The sequence below is a fragment of the Pecten maximus genome, chromosome 13 (genome assembly GCF_902652985.1).
Source record: "Pecten maximus chromosome 13, xPecMax1.1, whole genome shotgun sequence".
NCBI lineage: Eukaryota > Metazoa > Mollusca > Bivalvia > Pectinida > Pectinidae > Pecten > Pecten maximus.
In genome coordinates this window covers 3,960,374-3,981,954 of record NC_047027.1, presented here as the reverse complement: position 1 = coordinate 3,981,954, position 21,581 = coordinate 3,960,374, and the positions used below count along the sequence as shown (strand labels likewise).

The 21,581-nt window shown below is 37.1% G+C and overlaps 1 protein-coding gene across 1 annotated transcript; it reads left to right on the top strand.

The window, feature by feature from the left end:
• Nucleotides 1-106: 106 nt before the first annotated feature.
• Nucleotides 107-2,997, top strand: LOC117340359 (circumsporozoite protein-like). The gene is made up of 4 exons (XM_033902120.1): nucleotides 107-161; nucleotides 1,272-1,450; nucleotides 1,686-2,167; nucleotides 2,991-2,997. Exons 1-4 carry the CDS (start codon nucleotides 107-109, stop codon nucleotides 2,995-2,997), a joined length of 723 nt encoding a protein of 240 aa, XP_033758011.1.
• The last annotated feature ends 18,584 nt before the right edge of the window (nucleotides 2,998-21,581 follow it).

Sequence of the window (21,581 nt, the reverse complement as noted above, 5' to 3'; positions counted from 1 at the left end):
CATCAATAATTCTTTTTCATTTTGCTTTCAAACTGATGATAGATACCAATCATGTTGTTCAGAATATCAATAAAGTATCTATACTTCACTCATTCATTCTTGAACCATGTCACAGACCAGTCCGATTCCAATTGTCTGCCCTGCAGCGATACAGCTAGCAGGTAGCTCTGGAAGTGGAAAGACGTTTTTGATGAAACAAATGTTAGAACATGCCGATCAATTGTTTAGCCAACCAGTAGCAAAGATTATGATTTGTTACGATACATGGCAACCCATGTTTGATGAGTTAAAACGTAATATCAAAGAAATACAAGGGAATACTTGACGAAACACAGTTTGAGGAGTGGACTTCTACTACTGATGAACATAAGATAATAGTACTAGACGATTGCTTGATAGAAGGATCTAACTCTGTACAACTCATGAAAATCTTTTGTATAGGCTCACATCACAAGCATTTGTTTGTTTGTGTTTTACGGCCCATCGACAACTAGGGTCATTTAGGGCCAAACAATATACTAACAAGTTTTATTTTTAAAGTTAAAATCAGATAAAATTTGTCATTTTTAAAAGCATCCGTATTGTATATTTAGATCATAATGATAAAAAAGTTGGTTAAAAATGGTAAAATATATACATGTACGAATATATTATATGAAATAATATGTACGAATAGATTATGTGAACTTTGTTATAAATAGAACGTCAAAGACAGTAACGTAAAAGACATCAAAGTCTATAAAATAGATCGATTTCTTTCAAGTAGCTAAATATTGTTTTCGAGTCCACGGAACTGAAAAGGGTTTTCATGTCCGGGACTCGAAAGTATTTATCACGAATGTGCTTGAAATCGGAACATTCTATTAAAAAATGCTCCACTGTGAATTGAGCATCACATCGATTATATTTCTGGTTCAAAATGTCTACCAAAAAGGAACGGTAATGCGTACGTTGAGTTTAAATACTCACTTTTTCTTTCTGTTTAGAAATTATAGAGATCAGGCGCAAATAGAGACATTGGGGAGACAAATGTTTCCCAGGCGGCTGGAATATTAGCTTATATAAGCCTATTAACATGAGGAATATATTAAAACAATCTCCGTCTATTGGTAGCTTTAAACATATTACAAGGCAAGCAATGTGCATGGATAACAATTAGGGTACCTAATGAATATTCGTTCGAATTATTGATTCATGTTAGATCTATATGTAAAAGTAGCATCAACTGAATGTGACATCATCTTTCAATAAAAGTGTTCTTATTATTATAGAGCGTCAATGGCCTCATCCTGTGATGAGAATCTCTGGTTGGAGGTCGACATACAAACTAAGGGTAGATGTGATGCAGAAAAGACTGCGGAAGATTGTCTTCTTTCGGGCTGGTGTTGATTGTAGCAACCTCATAATTGACCCTGTCGTGAAGATATTTTTCAACAAGGTTCAGATTTGTGTAAGAATGTTTTGATATATTGATCTTAAAGCATTACAATCAAACTTTAGACACTATTGTTAGTGATTGATATATGTATGTGATAGGAATAACAAATGGAATGTCTATTTTAAAGAAAATATGATCAGTTGATAGAACTCTGACAGAATGAAAAGCAAACCCTTATTATAATCATTAACTTTATTAAGACATATCATTTGTGAACGAATTTCCATTTTGCTTTTATTCTTATTAGATCTCAACAACAACATCCGACTCACAACATCCGTCCATCTCCCAGCCTACCTCCCAACTACCCTCTAACCCTGCCAATCCTACTAACCCTACCTCTCAGCCTACCTCTAACCCTTCCTCTAACCCTACCAATCCTACTAACCCCACATCTCAGCCTACCTCTAACCCTTCCTCTAACCCTACCTCTCAGCCTATCTCTAACCCTACCAATCCTGCTAACCCCACCTCTCAGCCTACCTCTAACCCTTCCTCTAACCCTACCTCTCAGCCTATCTCTAACCCTACCAATCCTGCTAACCCCACCTCTAACCCTTCCTCTAACCCTACCTCTCAGCCTATCTCTAACCCTACCAATCCTGCTAACCCCACCTCTCAGCCCACCTCTAACCCTTATATTAACCCTACCTTCCAGTCTAACTCTAACCCTACCACTAGCCCCACCACTAACCTTGTACCATCCTCCAATCTAACCTTGGATTTTGTGTAAGTTTATAGTTTGTATAGTATTTTAGTGTAAGCTCTAGCAAAGCTGTCACTATTATATTTGTGTAGTATGTGTCGACTTCCTGATGTAACCACTTTCAGTGTGAAAAACTCCAATACATATATATAGAATTGTAGAAGATGTACATTTATTAGGCCGCTTTACAAGTGTGATTTGTAAGGAATTATCCTTTAGCTTAATGGTAGAACGCTGTGCTTTAGATGGTTAAAGGTTCGAGTCTTGGCAGCTGCACTATCTTAATCATATTTTTTTCTCCTTACAGTATTTGTGAGCACTGTTATATCTTTCAGACACATTTCTAGTTTATATTTGTAAACAAATTATTGTAACAATTTTTCTTGAAATCTATATTCTGAAAAAAGAAATCATTTATAATTTCTTTAATTTCTTTATATTATCAATGAGTGAAACATTGACTTTAATTTTTACTTTTAGTTGTAATAGTGATACTTGGCCTATCAGCCTGCTACATCTGTAGATGGAGAAGGAGGCAACGAGGTAATTACATATATATTTTTTTTTTCATTTTCAGATATAGTAATAGCATTTCTCATACATATAATTAATATTCCACCCCTTCAAGAAGAGATACAAAACCCGAGGATAGAGCGCAGGCCTGAGTATAATTTAAGGCCGAGGAGGCGTCAACCGTACAATTTAAGACCTCGGAATTAAGGTATCATAATATATAGCATCAATACAATGGCACAGTTTATCTGTAAGAACAGTATTTTATTTAATAAAATAATTTGATTTAAATTTTGTTCACGATATAATATGATGGATGTTGTATGATTTCAGAGCATGATCATGGCATAGCATTACAGGAGATATCAACCATTCAGGTACCACCAATGGCTGAACCTACTCCATCAGCGGCTAGTCCTGTAGAGCCTGTAGGTGAACTATTAAGGACTGACCCTACAGGGGAATTCTTGAGAGGGTCGGAAGACAGCCTCTTCGACTTCAGCCCCTACAGGAGGCATACACAAAAAAAGAAATTATCTTAGAAAGTTGCATATAAATCTATCACAAAGTTATTTTCTTTTCTAAATTATAATGCTTATTTTCTATAAATTGTTTTTATAAACATATACCGTTACATTCCCAGTCTAATGGTGGAAATATTAACTTTCATTTGTTTTGGATAATTTAATCCTAACATTCCTAACAATCTTATGCAAATCATTACTGGTATAAACCGGTTTTCTTCTATCGATGACTTTAAAGATATTATAAAAGTATTTCTATACATGAAAACGTCTCGTGATCATCTATCCATAACATTTTCAGGTCAATGTCTCATTTCATTGTATCACAAAGTTGTTTTCTAAATTACAATGCTTTTTTTTCTATAAATTGTTTTAATAGACATATACCATTACATTTCCAGTCTAATGATCGAAATATTAACTTTCATTTGTTTTTGATAAGTTAAATCCTAACATTCCTAACAATCTTATGCAAATCATTACTGGTATAAACCGGTTTTCTTCTATCGATGACTTTAAAGATATTATAAAAGTATTTCCATACATGAAAACTTCTTGTGATCATCTGTCCATAACCTTTTCAGGTCAATGTCTCATTTCATTGTATCACAAAGTTGTTTTCTAAATTACAATGCTTTTTTTCTATAAATTGTTTTTATAGACATATACCATTACATTTCCAGTCTAATGATGGAAATATTAACTTTCATTTGTTTTTGATAGTTAAATCCGAACATTCCTAACAATTTTATGCAAATCATTACTGGTTATTCAATTTTAGAAGTAAAATTGAAAAGGATTACATTGATACTGTTAATACAAACAACTTGAATAGTAATTAAAGATGGTTTCTTACCTATTAGTCCGAAATGTCAGACAAGTGTTCAAAATCCTCACCACCATATTCCATACTATATGGTGGTGGGTTCATAAACGTATTTCTCTGCTTCAGGATGGTTAGATCTGTTAGAGTCATCCCTAACTCAGTGTCTCTGTTGAGTAATCGCTGATTTAAACTCGCGATTTTGCCACTCTAAGTAGACTTTCATAATTATAGAATATCCACACAGGATTAGTGTTATGATGATGATGATGTCAATCATTTTGAAGTTTAATATTCAAAGTGGTCAGTTTCTCTTGAGAAATACTTTTATATTATAAGATAGTAGTAGTAGTTAGTTCTTAGTGGTCAGTTTTTACATTTGCATACATGTTTCTATTGGATACTCGTGTTGAACCTTTATAAAGGTTAAGCTTTTTTCCATGTCGGAGCTTCACCATTGTTAATGGTTTGTCTATGTTAGAGCTCCACCGTTGTTAATGGTTTGTCCATATACTTTTCAAAATTTAAGATTTTCTGTATGATTTCATTTAATAGTGTCATGGTAAAGTGGACATTTTGTTGAATTTAAGGTTGAAAATATTGCAAATGCTGTGAATATTACTAAAATTTTAAAAAGTTAACTAGTATAGATTTATAAAGGAGGTGGTGCATAGGAGGGCTAAATCGGCCCACGGCGATTTTTTTCCCGGAAACATATTTTTGTCAAAAGCATAATATCCCCGATTATGTGGGAGGAATTAATTTCCATTCCTCAATGTATATATTCTTTTTTTGGTGATTTCATTATTTCCCCATCTAACTGCATAAGAAGCTAATGTTTTGACCACTAATTATTATATAACACATTTTTATTTCCTATTTGTGAAACAAATTCACCCCATTTGTTTAAGGTTTAATTTTGTATATGAATCATCACGCTCCGTGACACTAAAATTAAATTTCAGCCTAATTTGATGTCTTCTTTGTGAAAATCATTGTTTTTAACTTTTCATTTAAAGTCTAATACCACAAAGTTATTAATGGAGTACTATCAAAATTTCCGGTTAGAAATAATCTATGGATATTCATCAACATTTAATGAAACAAATTTATTTGGTGAATTACTGGATATGCCAAGATTTTATTATGTTAAATGCATACACCCCCAATTTTGGACAACATATCAAAGTACCAAAAGTACTGAAAAATTGCGGCAAACGCTAAAAATCCAACCAGACTTTACTGCTTGTGTTAGACAGGGTGCTCCTTTTTAACCCTTGGGTTTTTATTACAATTTACTTCATGACCTTTCTTTGTAAGCAAAAATCTTTTGTTATCCAGTAATTTTTGATGATTTTTTTTGGTTGTGTATCAAGATTAATATGCAAACATATTTTTTAAAAGCAAAATTTGATAGTACTCCAACGATTATTACATTTTATCTACTTAACAAATCAAAGAAAATTTCAAGGAAGTAATTTTTTTACTGATAATTTTGTTAAAAAAGCTGTAATTACACTTTCTATTATACAAATTCATACTAAACACACATGTTTTTATAAAATATAACATCACATGAGACTATCAATGCAATATGAAATTTATCAAGTACTTTTGTACGAGAAATATACTGAATTTAAAAGGGAGGGTACACATTGTTTACAGAAATCATGTTAGGTGGCGCTGCGTATACAGCATTTGCCAAATTTCGTTTTAGTGTCTAAAATGACATGTATTTGGTAAAAGTCTATCATAATATCATGCATAAAATAATATTCGGCCGTGGGCCGCCATGCACCACATCCTTTATCAGTTTTGAAACTTAAAGATTTGTGCCAATTATTGTGATATATGGCTTCAATACTTTGTTAATGAGTACCTAATATCTTTTAAAATCCTCCTTGAAAATTAATGAAGGTTGAGAATTACATATAAATTTGTTGATTACTGCTAGACTAAAAAGTGTAGATATTTATATGTTTATATTGATTATCAATTATAAAGTTTACATACATTGTCAGTATGTGGCTGTAAAATACTCATTGATCATGTCAAGTTTTAAAGAATTGCTCGTTTGATACTTAACTGATGAATACTCCATTTGAAAAAAAATATATATTTATGTGTTTAAATCTTTGTGTAAACAATCATGTTTTATAGCTTTTTACATTGTTAATGTCATTTTAGATGATTTTAAAACTAATACTTTGGAGGTAATATCATGTTAATCAATTGTAATATGTTCATTTAAGATGCTAAATTACTGTATTATCATACTCATTTATTACATCTTGTTAAATGCATAAATTGTTATTTTCTTTTTAAATGTTGTTTTGAAGCAGATGTAATAAGAAATTCCATTCACAGTCAACCGCTCTCATGATTTATTTGGATTTATAAATATACTTTACATTGTGGATCCGCGGGAAAAAAATGTATCTTGATGGGGATATAGAAACGGTGTAATAAGATTCCATTTACTGCTAACTGGTTCCATGATATATTGGATTTATAAAAGGATACTTTGTGCGGTGGAGTGTGAAAACAAACTGCACCTTGCTAATGAGGTTGTTGAACTAGCTACACAAATACATTCGATATACATCAGTGGTTTTTTTTGGTTTTTTGGGGTTTTTTTTTTTGCCTTTAATCTCTCACAGCTTGTTGATGTATAAAATATTAAAATGATCAGTTTGCTTTACATCTGCTATAATCGACATTTATCTTGGTATGCAATAGGTTAATTACCTAATCTGTGTGACTGGTAAACATTTCTTCACTATGACTTGTGAAATACTGAGACGACAGAGATATATTCGTCAGTGTTAAATCTTCTCTGATCATACGATTGATGATCTCTTGAGCCATTGGTGACGACTTCAAATGTTGGCTCTATATATGTACTTGTTCTTTTACGTGTTACAACGTGTCGTTTATTTTAAGACACATTCCTGAAACATTCCCTCCTCACTAGGGGGAATCCGTTTCACTTGTCTGCATTTAGTACCTGTTACAACTTGTTTTTTTTACGTCAAGTTTATTTAAAGATACACATTCCTGAAACATTCCCTCCCCACTTAGGTTTATTTTAAGACACATTCCTGAAACATTCCCTCCCCACTAACACATTCCCTCCCCACTTGTGAGGGATCGCTATACATTTCATTGTGTCATGCATTGTTCTCCCATCTAGGGGGGAGGCTGGGGAGGTGATAGCTGCTAAATCACCCTACTGTAAGCTATGTAATGGGCGGTCATGATCATTGTTCTGTATATGGATGTAGTAACCGTAGATCAACGAATTCAGTAGTGTCGTTCTTTAGATTCCGTGTCAATGCACATCGGAGAAGACTGTGGAAAGTTGCCAGTCAGCGTGACGAAAAAACTTTCAGAATTACTGGGCACACGAAGGTGTGTTCAGTCCATTTTGTCACTGGTAAACCGTCGAAAGACTCGAAACATGTTGACTTTGTGCCTACTCTTAAACTGCACAAACATGAGATAAGTGCTAAATGCAGAACATCTTCTACTAGTAAAAAGATCTCAGAATGGACGACTTCAGTAGAAAAAGGACATAGAGTATCGGATAATGTTACAACACCTGGGAAAAGATGCCGGCGGCCCCATACCAGGTACCTGACATTGGAAGTGAAGTGCAAATTCCGTTACCTGAGACCGCCAAACTGGTAATTATAATCACGTTACACTTCACAACACCGAGTTATTTTTTATGAAAAAGACTACAAAGCAGGCATATAAGTACACACAATATTAATTAGTAGCACCATTAAACACAATCAATCAATTATATTAATGTAGAAATTACACATAATTAACATGACTACTATCTTACAGCCTTTTAATTGTTGAATGATAATATTTTTTTATTTTTTCTGTACACTATATTTTCGTGAATTCATTAACAATCTAGATTTGAGATATAAAATTTGCATTTCCAAAAAAAAAAGACTTTTTTTAAAAATGAAATTCATGTGTATCAGGTGTTTTAATCTAGATTAAAATGTCAAATCATAAAATAATACAAATTAAAGTGTTGATATCCCAGTTAATTAGGCATTTATCACAACGACATTGAATGAAAACTAGCTGGCTTTGAAAAACGTAGATCTCAAACGGTTTGTTAGCATCAGGCTATTGTGTATATCATTATTACGGGGTGTTATTCTATTCAAAAAGATATATATATCTATGCTTGTTTGTAGGCAGTATGATTACACAATCAGAAATCATCAATGACGGCGAAGTACCGCTGTAAAATGTCACCACTGAGTTTCTAACGTTAGTACTGGTAATGGTATCGATCTTTTCGAGTTCGTAATTCTGCTCAGGCCAATTATAAACGGAAATGTTTTGTTGAATGAGAAAAGAATGTCCCACCTGCCTAGTTCACTGTTGGCAAATTCTAGTAAAGGTATTACTCCGGTGTGTTTGTGATTTAATTTTGTTTGACCCAAGGCCAAACAGGTACGTCCGTACACGAAGTGTTGAAAGAAGCCTGCCGCCTAACGGCGTGGGAAAAATCCCACGTTAACCGCATCGTTTGCATTTTTACAACAGCACACATCTCTGAAAATAGCTACCAATATCTAATTATCACATTGCATAGTATTCTGATCAGGTATATTACGATCACCAAAAAAAAGTCTACGACGGTAAACAAGATGGGTGAAATGTCTCGATGAACATACGGGTCACAAGGCAAAACTGACACACAAACCAGCGACCGGGTCAAATGTCCGGATACATTTAAACTGTGATATTCCATTTAATAAAGCAAACACAACAATTAAAAGATATTTCTAAGAAAAGCTACACACAAAGTGGCGTAAAATAATGAGTAAATAAATTAGGCCACTTATATTTTTTCCGGATTTAGTATGTTGTACAATCTAAAAATAGCGCGGACAAACTGGCACTATCGGTAATCTTTCGAAGTCCATATTTACTCGTCAATCTTTCCCATCACTTCAATACTTCTACCTTCTACATCGAATATTTGAATCCAATGTAACTTGCCGTGTTACCGGCAATTTGCAGTGTTGTGTATTAAGTACACCATTGGTTTGGTTTGGTTTATTTTGTTTAACGTCCTATTAACAGCTAAGGTCATTTAAGGATCGTAAGAGGCGACTAAATTTGGTATCTTATCTTTTCTCTTCTTTCTCTACAACTTTCTTCTTCCTAACGTCTCCCTTGACACTGCCTCACTTTTGGCCTTTAGTTGAGCGTTCGCCCCTGTTAGGGAGGCTTTGGGTTCTGTCCCCTGGCCGGGACATACCACAGTCTTTAAAAAATGGTAGTTGCTGCTCCTGCTTAGCGCTCAGCATACAAGTGGGACGACTGGTTCGCCCGTTGTCAGTATAATGTGACCGGGTGGGGTGTGCTGCTGGGTGTCTTCGGCAGTATGCTTCAGTGAGGTAGCACTATAAACCGGCAAAAGTTCCGGCCTATCACAAGGAGACTTAAAACGAACATACCGCAGCCTCCCAAAACATACCTACGCACTCAACACACGCATGGAATTATTTTTCGAAATGCGCATACGGTGCGCCAAAATTCGAGTATCTGATATTTATTATCACTATTTTTCTGAAATTTGTGGTGAATGTTCCACTTGTTTTGTGAGAGAGATTGCTGAACAATTCCTGCTTTAAATTTCAAAGCATAAAAAGAAGGAAAAAGAATAGTCTGTCATATATCTGATGTAAAACTTTCCATGGTGGATGCCAAGATCCCTCTGGGATCTCTTGTTTATGATGTATTCTAAGTTCATAATTTTAAGTCCGTTTGACAGCAAATAAGTGTTTCAAGACTTAGAAATACATCAGAATGCGCATGATTTTTAGCATTTTTTCCCCACCAAACTTCAGGGATGACTTATAAATGGGTCAATTGACTTGACTGTCAAATTTTCCCCCTGAGTTTGATAGTAGACTTATAGGTGCGTCAATACGGTACTTTAAACATTGACTTTATGAAACTTTCAGACAATTTAGTCTGCAAGATTTGTCTATAGTGAAAGTGTTGCTGATGTCTGCTTAAATATTGATTCCCCACACCAGGAGAAGGGACATTTTACCGTACATGTTTTTTTATGGAGTCTTTTAAAATATCTTTAGTGTTTCTTGTGTATCATATCTTGCTTCTGCCATAATTTGTTGGTTGATTCCATTCTAACATGAAAAACATAGGGTTTTAGTGGTAATGAAAATAACTTTAGATCACCATTGTCAGTTGATTTCTTTGGTCCATCATCTGTCATGTTGTGTTTTGCAATGTAATGTTATGTGCAACATTGTGACAGATATTGTAAATGGTATTCCTGTTTTCGGATTGGAGTTTCAATCCCATGTAGATTGTGAAGGTTATGGAAAACTGGTAAATGACTCAATTACAGAAAAGAAAGCAAATTGTAAGATTAAAATGCTTAAGCATGATGGAGAGCTACATCTTTGCTTGTATTCAGAAAGGAGAGGAGCTGCAAAACTATTACGGACCAACTGATAGCAATATGTATTGGCGCTGTGTAAGATATATTCTAGTGTCCTTAGGACTATCCCAAAATTATTTTCAAAGACATGTAAATGTGGTTAATGTGCATTGTCATGTGTTATTGTGTTTGATAAGAAGGTTATGGAAAACTGGTAAATGACTCAATTACAGAAAAGAAAGCAAATTGTAAGATGAAAATGTTTAAGCATGATGGAGAGCTACTTTTTTGCTTGTTTACAACAAGATACATTCAGAAAGGAGAGGAGCTGCAATACTATTACGGACCAACTGATAGCAACATGTATTGGCGCTGTGTAAGATATATTCTAGTGTCCTTAGGACTATCCCAAAACTATTTTCAAAGACACAACTATTAAATATTAATTAATACAAAAAAAACAAAGGCTCATGGTGACATGTAGCAGTCATGTCTGTCATCGTGCATCATTCATCATCCATTAACTTTTCACTTTTCCAACTTCACAAGAACCTATGGGCCAATTTTAACCAAGCTTGATAGGAAGTATCCCCATGTGAAGCCCCATCAAGTTTGCGAATAAAAAGGGTGTGACTTTTAAAGGGGCCCCAAAAAGGAGTAAAATTAGGAAATCTTTAAAAAATTTCTTTTCATGAACCAACAATCGGATAGACTTCATTTTGATATTTAGGGTCTCTAGGGGAAGGTCTACAAAATTTAGGAATACAAAAAAAATTGAGTAGAAAACATCCCCACTAGTGGCGCTGAAATTGGCCAAAAAAATCAACTTTGTCTCATTTGAACCAAATTTGGTAGAAAGTATCCTATAGTGATTTTGATCAAATATTGTAGAGAAAAAGTGTCTGCATGTGTAGAAAATCCAAAGTTTGTTCTTTGACAAAATCACCACATGTCCAGATGTCAGAAGCATTGTTATATGGATACATTTTGTTTTGTCTGAAAGAAAAACACACCGATGGGAATTAAGGAAGCTAGGGAGAGTTCAAATATTTGTTCAAATGCATGTGTTGTTCAGGAAAACCATGATTGCCCAATCATGTTACAAAATAGCCGCCGTGGCTGCCATGTCAAAGTTTTTACGAGGCCGAAAAATACCAACACTTTGTTGGCTCTCCTTCCTTACCATCCTCACCAATTTCCAGCTCAATGGCACGAGTGGAACTGGAGAAGAAGTTTAAAATGTGTTTTTCAGCATGGCAGCCATCTTGGATTTCTGACAGACATGAAAAATAACGACACCTGGTCAGGACCATCTCGGGATCATTTCTGGTAAGTTAGAGCTGAATCCCACTGGTGGAATTTGAGAAGTTTGAAATGTGAAAAGTTTACGCAAGGCGGACGGCGCACGACGACGGACGAAGCATGATGACTATTGTCATCCTGACCTGAAGGTCAGATGACCTAAAAACCTTTCGATTCTAGGTATCCTGTGGTAACCAACATGTTGGCTGTGCCAACATCACAACCCATCCCAGTACACCAGTCTTAGCGATAGGAGGCATAGACTCCTGGAGCAAAGGATAACAACAAAAAAGAGTTAAGTACTTTAATAAGAGTCGGCGTTAGATGACGCCATAACCTGTTACGAGGGCGGTATTAATCACCATAAAAGATTAAGGCGTATTATGCATGGAAACCCCCGGAGGATTCACATCTAAATCGTTTTTTTTTTTTTTTTTTTTATGTAAATATAAATGTGTATACATACACATTTATATTTAATCATTTTATATGAATTTGCAATCTTATTTATATAGTAGTTTGATAAATATGTGTTACTTTGTTCATTGGTGATGTACATTAAATTAATTAATTAATTCAAATTGGCAGAAAAAAGAAGATAGAGGACGGATTGGCAGAAAAAAGAAGATAGAGGACGGCCTCCCGTGCGTGCGACATGCATGCGTGTTGTGAGTGCGTATGTGTGTTTATATTGACAACGGGCGAACCAGTCGTCCCACTCCAAATATGCTGAGCGCCAAACAGGAGTAGCAACTACCATTTTTAAAGACTTTGGTATGTCTCGTACCGTGTTAACTCAGTATGTTTTGCATCAAACACTAGAATTCAACCCAAAACATCATCTAGTGTCCAGGCACCAGTTGGATCGTGCTTCAGAACCAGTTCCGGAAGAGTTGTGAGAAGACCTGATCGATTAATTCAAACTGTGTAATCATATCGGTATTCCGTGGAATCAAGGAATTACGATAAGAGTTATGTTTACATTATGAACTGTAATGAAACAAACACTGATAATTATAGTTCTATTCAGTTTTCTTTATTTCAAGAGTTAATGTTACATGGACTGGGTTAAAACTGAGTTAAGGATATAATTGTCTTTATCATTAGGTAAATGATAATTTAATTGCTTAAATTTAGTAAATAATAATGTTGTGAAAGTGTCCATTTTATGCTTTGTGTTTGGCGACTTTAAAGTTAATTACTTTAAGTGTGGGGATGTAATGATAATGTATAGTACTCTACTAGTCCACTAGGTTTGATCCGGATGCTTATCCGTCATTATATCCGGATATTAAGATGTGAAAACACACGTAACTCTAGATCTGAAGTTAATACAAGAAATGACACTTTAATGAATATTTCACTATCTTTACACCATACCTATCCTGCAAAAAGAAAGCTTGAAACACCAAACAATATCAACAATAAAGGAAGACGAGCAATTCAGGTTTGGTTTGGTTTGGTTTATTTTGTTTAACGTCCTATTAACAGCTAAGGTCATTTAAGGACGGCCTCCCGTGCGTGCGACATGCATGCAGGTAGCGAGTGCGTATGTGTGTTTTGGGAGGCTGCGGTATGTTCGTGTTAAGTCTCCTTGTGATAGGCCGGATCTTTTGCCGATTTAGAGTGCTACCTCACTGAAGCATACTGCCGAAGACACCCAGCAGCACACCCCACCCGGTCACATTATACTGACAACGGGCGAACCAGTCGTCCCACTCAGCAAATAAGGAGAAATTCAGGATTCCGTGCCCAATATGCAATAATAAATATGCTGCAAGTGCGTCAAATTGATACGCGAAAGCTGTCGTTTTGTTTTTTCTGCCAGAACTGCAGATCTTTCAATCTAGAAATGTGGACGTAGACGTTGGCCATGCTCGTGAAGAACTTGTTGGTCGGTTTGTCTCGGTGTTGCCGTTATATGTGCGATGTGCAATCCAAAACGACACTAAGAAACATCAGTTGCAAAAGAGTGCAGTAGAAAGTCATGTGTTGTTTTCAAAGTTGTTTCGGGTCATCATTTACAATCGGTGAACTTTTTTCATATCATAAAACATAAAAAGGTGAAATACTTTGTTTACAATCATATATAATTTCATATAGGTAATTTCATTTATACAATATATACGTAATATTGACAAGTAGTCAACACATGATAATGATCAAAGTAATCATACATATATATCTGATAGAACAAAACATGTTTCTTAGACAATCTAATTAAAATCTAGATTGTCATTCTCACTACGTTAGATGAACATCGAACAACATCCCATATGGGGTCACGTTCTGATGACCTTTGAGATATGTGTATGTCACTTTCCGGGCGAATTGTCTATTTGTCGATGAAATTAAAGCAACCATTTCGTCATAGCTTGCATCTCAAGCAAACCATTTCGGCACAGCGTGTAAATAGCTATATGCAACGTGGGACGAAATGACTTCAAATATATGGTATTAAGTGAATGCCAGGTTTGTTGGAATCCGGAACTTACCTCACCCTCAGTGACACTGTCCGATTCCGTCTTGCCCATCTGTCATAAGTATTGGGATAAATAATGGATTCAGAAAGACAAAACCGAATCGAACAATATATATTATATATATATATATATATATTTTTAGGTCATCTGACCCGAAGGGTCAGGATGACCTATAGCCATCGTGCTTCGTCGTCCGCCGTCCGTAAACTTTTAACATTTCAATCTTCTTCTCAAGTTCCACCAGTGGCATTAACATGAAACTAGCTAGAAATGATCCTGAGATGGTCCTGACCAAGTGTTGTTATTTTTCGGGTTGGCCCGAAATCCAAGATGGCCGCCATAGCCGCCATTTTGAAAACACATTTTAAACTTCTTCTCAAGTTCCACCAGTGCTGTTGGGCTGAAACTTGCCAGAAATGATCCTGAAATGATCCCGACCAAGTGTTGTTATTTTTCGGGTCGGTCCGAAATCCAAGATGGCCGCCATATTGAAAAACACATTTTAAACTTCTTCTCAAGTTCCACCAGTGCTATTGAGCTGAAACTTGCCTGAAATGTTCCTGATATGATCCCGATCAAGTGTTGTTATTTTTCGGGTCGGTCCGAAATCCAAGATGGCCGCCATAGCCGCCATCTTGAAAAACACATTTAAAACTTCTTCTCCAGTTCCACCAGTGCTATTGAGCTGAAACTTGCCAGAAATGTTCCTGATATGATCCCGATCAAGTGTTGTTATTTTTCGGGTCGGTCCGAAATCCAAGATGGCCGACATAGCCGCCATCTTGAAAAACACATTTAAAACTTCTCAAGTTTCACCAGTGCTATTGAGCTGAAACTTGCCTGAAATGATCCTGATATGATCTCGACCAAGTGTTATTATTTTTCGGGTCGGTCCGAAATCCAAGATGGCCGCCATATTGAAAAACACATTTTAAACTTCTTCTCAAGTTCCACCAGTGCTATTGAGCTGAAACTTGCCTGAAATGTTCCTGATATGATCCCGATCAAGTGTTGTTATTTTTCGGGTCGGTCCGAAATCCAAGATGGCCGCCATAGCCGCCATCTTGAAAAACACATTTAAAACTTCTTCTCCAGTTCCACTAGTGCTATTGAGCTGAAACTTGCCTGAAATGATCCTGATATGATCCCGACTAAGTGTAGTTATTTTTTCGGGTCGGTCCGTAATCCAAGATGGCCGCTAAGGCCGCCATCTTTAAAAAAAAAACATTTTAAACTTCTTAAGTTCCACCAGTGCTATTGAGCTGAAACCTGCCTCAAATGATCCTGATATGATCTCGACCAAGTGTTATTATTTTTCGGGTCGGTCCGAAATCCAAGATGGCCGCCATAGCCGCCATCTTGAAAAACACATTTTAAAGTTCCACCAGTGCTATTGAGCTGAAACTTGCCAGAAATGTTCCTGATATGATCCCGATCAAGTGTTGTTATTTTTCGGGTCGGTCCGAAATCCAAGATGGCCGACATAGCCGCCATCTTGAAAAACACATTTAAAACTTCTCAAGTTTCACCAGTGCTATTGAGCTGAAACTTGCCTGAAATGATCCTGATATGATCTCGACCAAGTGTTGTTATTTTTCGGGTCGGTCCGAAATCCAAGATGGCCGCCAAAGTCGCCATCTTGAAAAACACATTTTAAACGTCTTCTCAAGTTCCACCAGTGCTATTGAGCTGAAACTTGCCTGAAATGTTTCTGAGAGGATCCTGACCAAGTGTTGTTATTTTTTTGATTGGTCTGAAATCCAACATGGCCGCCATGGCCGCCATCTGAAAAACACATTTTAAACTTCTTCTCCAGTTCCATTGGTGCCATTGCGCTGGAAATGGGTGAGGATGTCAAAGAAGGCGAGCCAACATTGTGTTGTTATTTTTCGGCCTCGTAAAAACCTTGAAATGGCAGCAATGGCGGCCATTTTGTAACATGATTGTGCAATCATGGTTTTCCTGAACAACACCTATTTCAAACTTCTTCTCAAATTCCACCAGTGGGATTCAGCTCTAACTTACCAGAAATTATCCTTAGATGGTCCAGACCAAGTGTTTTTATTTATTGGGTCGGTCAGGTAATCCAAGATGGCCACCATGGCCAACAGTGCCACTATATACTTGCTACAGAGAATACATACTACAATAATATAAGGGTTTTAATTTAGAGTCAGATGACCGTTAAGGCCCCTGGGCCTCTTGTTTGTTATTTTTCGGGTCGGTCAAAAATCCAAGATGGCCGTCATAACCACCATATTGAAAAACAAATTTTAAACTTCTTCTCAAGTTCCACCAGTGCTGTTGGGCTGAAACTTGCCTGAGATGATCCCGACCAAGTGTTGTTATTTTTTAGATTGGTCTGAAATCCAAGATGGCCGCCATAACAACCATCTTGAAAACACGTTTTAAACTTCTTCTCCAGTTCCATTGGTGCCATTGAGCTGGAAATGGGTGAGGTTGTCAAGGAAGGAGGGCCAACAAAGTGTTGTTATTTTTTCGGCCTCGTAAAAACTTTGACATCAGCAATGGCGGTCATTTTGTAACATGATTGCGCAATCATGGTTTTCCTGAACAACACCTATTTCAAACTTCTTCTCAAATTCCACCGGTGGGATTCAGCTCTAACTTACCAGAAATTATCCTTAGATGGTCCAGACCAAGTGTTGTTATTTATTGGGTCGGTCAGAAATCCAAGATGGCCACAATGGCCAACAGTGCCACTAAATACTTGCTAGGCCTAAAATAAAAAATTGTTTGCTGCTGCCGCCCTACCCAAAAAAAATGGTCCCGCTGGAATTATTTTTTTACGTTTTTTTCGGTCATTTTTTTTTTTATAAATCGTCATTTCCGGATTCCGGATTTACCGGATTCGTTTCGGTTTTAGTTTTGACTCTTCGTCGCTCAAACGCTTTATAATAGCGAGTTGTTAAAGCGTGCAAAGCACCTTGCTCACGTTGTGGGCTCGGAGCCGCCATGGACGTCGCTACGCTAAAACGAAAGTTGGCTGCAGTCAGCAATGATTACGTATCGCTGTGCTGTAGTTTGGTGTATGAAGGAGAACCAGATATGCATAAACATAACAAGAACAACTATATTATGGAGTTTGGTGTCGGGGACACGTGGAATGAAGTGCTTGATGAGCTATTACATACCGGCACACACTCGCCGTCACTGCCGGGGAAAACAGATGTGGTTGAGTTATCTCTTGCGGCAAAAAACTCGATCACTGTCTTCCACCCCCATATGGATGAGGCTATCGAGGTAGCCCAAAACCTCGACAACACTTTGAAATATGCGACTTTTAAAGTGATCAAATCTACCACAACAACAGAATCCGAGAGTAACCCGACTAGTACTAGTAAAAGGAACGCCTTCAGTGTCCTGATGTCGTCAGCGACCGAATTGTCGAAATTTGCGAAACACAAGGATGCTACAGGGCAAAAATTCACAGGTAAGTCACATTTTGTGGTAGAGGTTAGCCTACAAAATGTAAACATGCAAAAGACTAACCTCAGTGTATTATTGTTCTCTGATATTTTTTTTTAAAAAGTAGTTTGAATCAATATATTGAAGCATCAACTTTAATATTAATGTGTATCTACTGTGTCGGAGTTTTAGAATTTTTTCGTCCTTTGTTTAAAGGTTTAACATGCGAAGGGTGGGTGGGGGGTGTACAATGTATCGTGTAAAGAGAGGTCCTTTTTAATATATAATTATAAGAACCTATGAAGAAACCGAGATGCACATATTAAAATGATAAATGGACTTTAATTTGAATATAGTGAAGGTACCTTGTCTGAAGATTTGGATCTCTATGTCGACCGATTGTTTTAAAATTTACGACTTAATTATTAATTAAATTCTGTACTTTAATTTGACAATTTGTGGTCTGATGTGTATCGACGGGCGTATTATACAAATACTATTAATCTTAATTGACTCAGACTTTCAAAAGAAAATGTTCAAAGGGTACATTGGCTTTTTTACCATCGTTTCCTAATTGCAACTCAAGATTATTAGTCTCCCACTGTTTGGAAAACGGGGGGACTATAGGTTTCCTCTCCGTCCGTCTGTCTGTCCTGTCACACAACAGTTTCCCGGACTTATTTTCGTTGTGCTTAAAGATATTGAGCTGCAAATTGGTATGTGACTTTGTCATAAGGACTTACTCAAGTTCAAGTTTTAGAGGGATCGACCCCTTTTTGCCAGAAGTTATTATTTTAATTTCCCCCTCTAAAGGTCACTTGACTTCATATACACTAAAATCTTTGATTACCAACTGGAAATATTAGATGCAAGTCAACGAATATCTACTAGTAATGTCGTAGAACACTGAGTTTATTTACTTAATAAATATTTAACCAAGAAGAATTAGGAGTTTTAAAAACAGAAATTTAAAACTAATACAATATAATATGTGTCAGACCGAAACATATAAATATTTTACAAAAAAAATGTTGTTTTAAACCGAATTTTCTTAATTTCTAAATTGTCAAAACCAGTAAATATGTTTTCAAATTAATTTACAGCTTCCTGACCACTTTCACGGGCTATAATGACCCCAAACGGAAGAAGCAGAAGGTCCAAATGCTATCTGCAGAATCCCTAAGGTTGCACAGCTCCATACTATTTGGAGTTTTGGCATCTCCATATACAGCACAATGGGGAAAGATGAAGGACACCCTCAGTAAATTTGCCCTATGTATGAGTTCATACATTGATTTTTTATTGAAGTCCAATGAAGAACAAAAGCACAGGCAACGGTTGGATCATCCGGTCAGGGAAGTAGCGCAGCATGCATTCTTACAGGAAGTAGAAGCAGTCGACACAGTTCCAAATCAGTACCGTCAGCTGGATTCTATCCTTGGCCAGCTTGGTTTTTATGAGTATCTCTACTTTGACGAGGAAATTCACGCTTCAGTCTCCTTCCGGAACACGTTCGAGCGCCTTATCTTTACACGGCACATCCAACTATCCTTCCCTATTAACATTCTGCGGTATGATCCAGGAGGTTCTTGTAGTGCCACCATATTTCTTTGGAAAGTGTCTAAAGACAGGGGTCTGAGTCGGGTGATGAATGAGGCAATTAAAGTTGTACATCACTTAAAACCAAGGTTACCGGAATACCACACAAGGAGGATGAGGACGGATTTTGTTCACAGGTACTGCAATCTTCACGATGTCACAATTCCAAAGCATGTACTTCGTGCCATATATGCCGAGACTACGTTGGATGCCACTTCAGACCAAAATCCCGCAATGGATGCAAGGGTGAGACAAGCATTGCTCTCTGAGAATTCTGATCTTGTTTTGGATATGCGCCACTTGAATAAAGGACGACCTGGTGATACGTTTCAGGTTTTTTATGACATCCTTGCAGCAAAAGTTGAAGAAATGTGTGCTGCAGACGAGCGCCGACATAATATTGAGCACATGTCAGCATACATCTCAGTCAGGGACCTCATTGAAGATGTGAAGAAGGTGCTGGAACCAGACACTCCCATTCCCAGCGAGTCTTCCGTATTGTTTGCTTTTGCACCAAAAAATGCATATCTCCACACAGCAAAGCTATACAAGTCCAAGGTGCCATTACAGTTTAAGATACAGACGCGACAACCGAGACTTTCACACCAAGATGATCACTACTGCGCAGCACAGTACTAATACATGCGTCACTTTGCACACCAGTTTAGAGACCACGTGACTTTCCTCAGCATCGATGATAAATCAAAGATTGACTTGGGAGAGCCCGGGCAGCATGTGACTACTGGCGTCCGAGGGAAAAAGAGCATTGTGCCCGCTGCTTCCCAGCTCTCTGCCCTTGATCACGACATTTCAAGCAAAGGGTCCATCACACCATCCGTGTGTTTGAATGTAGCGATTCCAGAGGAAAGGGATGGGTCATTCTACACAGGTTCGGTGACGGTGACATACAAGGACGCAATTTTTCAGGCAAGTAGCCCGTTCCGCCATGTTGCGGAGATGCAAACCATGTTACAGTCGAGGGGACAGGAGGTAAACCCAATTCTTATGATCTTCTCTGACGGAGGCCCCGACCACAGACTCACCTACCACTCAGTCAAGCTGTCACTAATAGTTTTATTCAAAAATCTAGATCTGGACCTGCTTGTGGCAGGGAGAACAGCCCCAGGCCATTCCTGGTTGAATCCAGTCGAGCGGATCATGTCTACCTTGAACCTGGCTTTCCAAAATGCAGCCATTGCAAGAGAAGAATGTGATGGGGACATTGAACAAGTTCTGAGAAGCGCGAACTCGATGGCGGAGATAAGAAAGAAATCTGAGAAAGTCCCAGCTCTGAAACCGGCATGGCTGGAATCACTGCAACCGATTATCTCGGTCTTGCGAGAACGTACTGAGAGGTTATCACTAAAAGGAACACCATTCCAATGTCGGGATGCCTCTAGTGACGAACTAGTTAAAGCGGTGGAGCACCAGATCCGGGATGATATAGACCAGCAGATATGACTGGAAAATACACACAGAAGGACCTGTCTCCCAAACAAGGTACATTGTATATCTGAAAAGTTAAGTATTCTTGCCAACAAAAATAAAAATTTCACACATTTCACATTCACACATATTATTAGGTTGACCTTTCAGGTCAGATGACCTAATAATATGGTTAAATGTGTGAAATTTTTATTTTTGTTGGCAAGAATACTTAACATTTATTGTCATCGTGTTTCGTCCGTCGTCGTGCGTCGTCTGTCGTGCGTAAACTTTTCACATTTTGAACTTCTCAAGTTCCACCAGTGGGATTGACTTACGACCTTTTAATACTATGACGTCGATTTATGTTTTTAAAAGTATTAATTCAAATTGTTAAAGGTAATTTTTCCCCATTTTGTTGCTTTATTTATAAATAAAAACATTTTGGTATAGATCTGTACTGTACATATAAAATCTTTATATATTTTAGACTATCAACAGTTCCTGAAAACCCACTGCATCCAGCGACAGTATTTGTTTCAAATACGAAAGTGTGAAAACCCTACATGCTGTACACCAAAACGATGTCCCCAGACCGAAATACCTGCAGTGCCAGACCCTGTCCTGTCCCAGGACAAAGCCCACTTCAAGCCTTTGGAGGCAGTGATTGGCCAGGCAACCACAGATGAGGATCGTCCATCTGCCTTAAACAAAACTGTAGCTGCAGTGGCAGAGGAGCTTCAGGTATTTGTTCGACAATGTGTTATATTTATTTTAATAAAGTTACCTAAAGCCTTTATACACTGAGTGATAATATTAAATCTGTTTTAATGGTGTAAGAATATAATTATTATGTAGTATTTGTTTTGATGCAGAAAGAAAAATCAA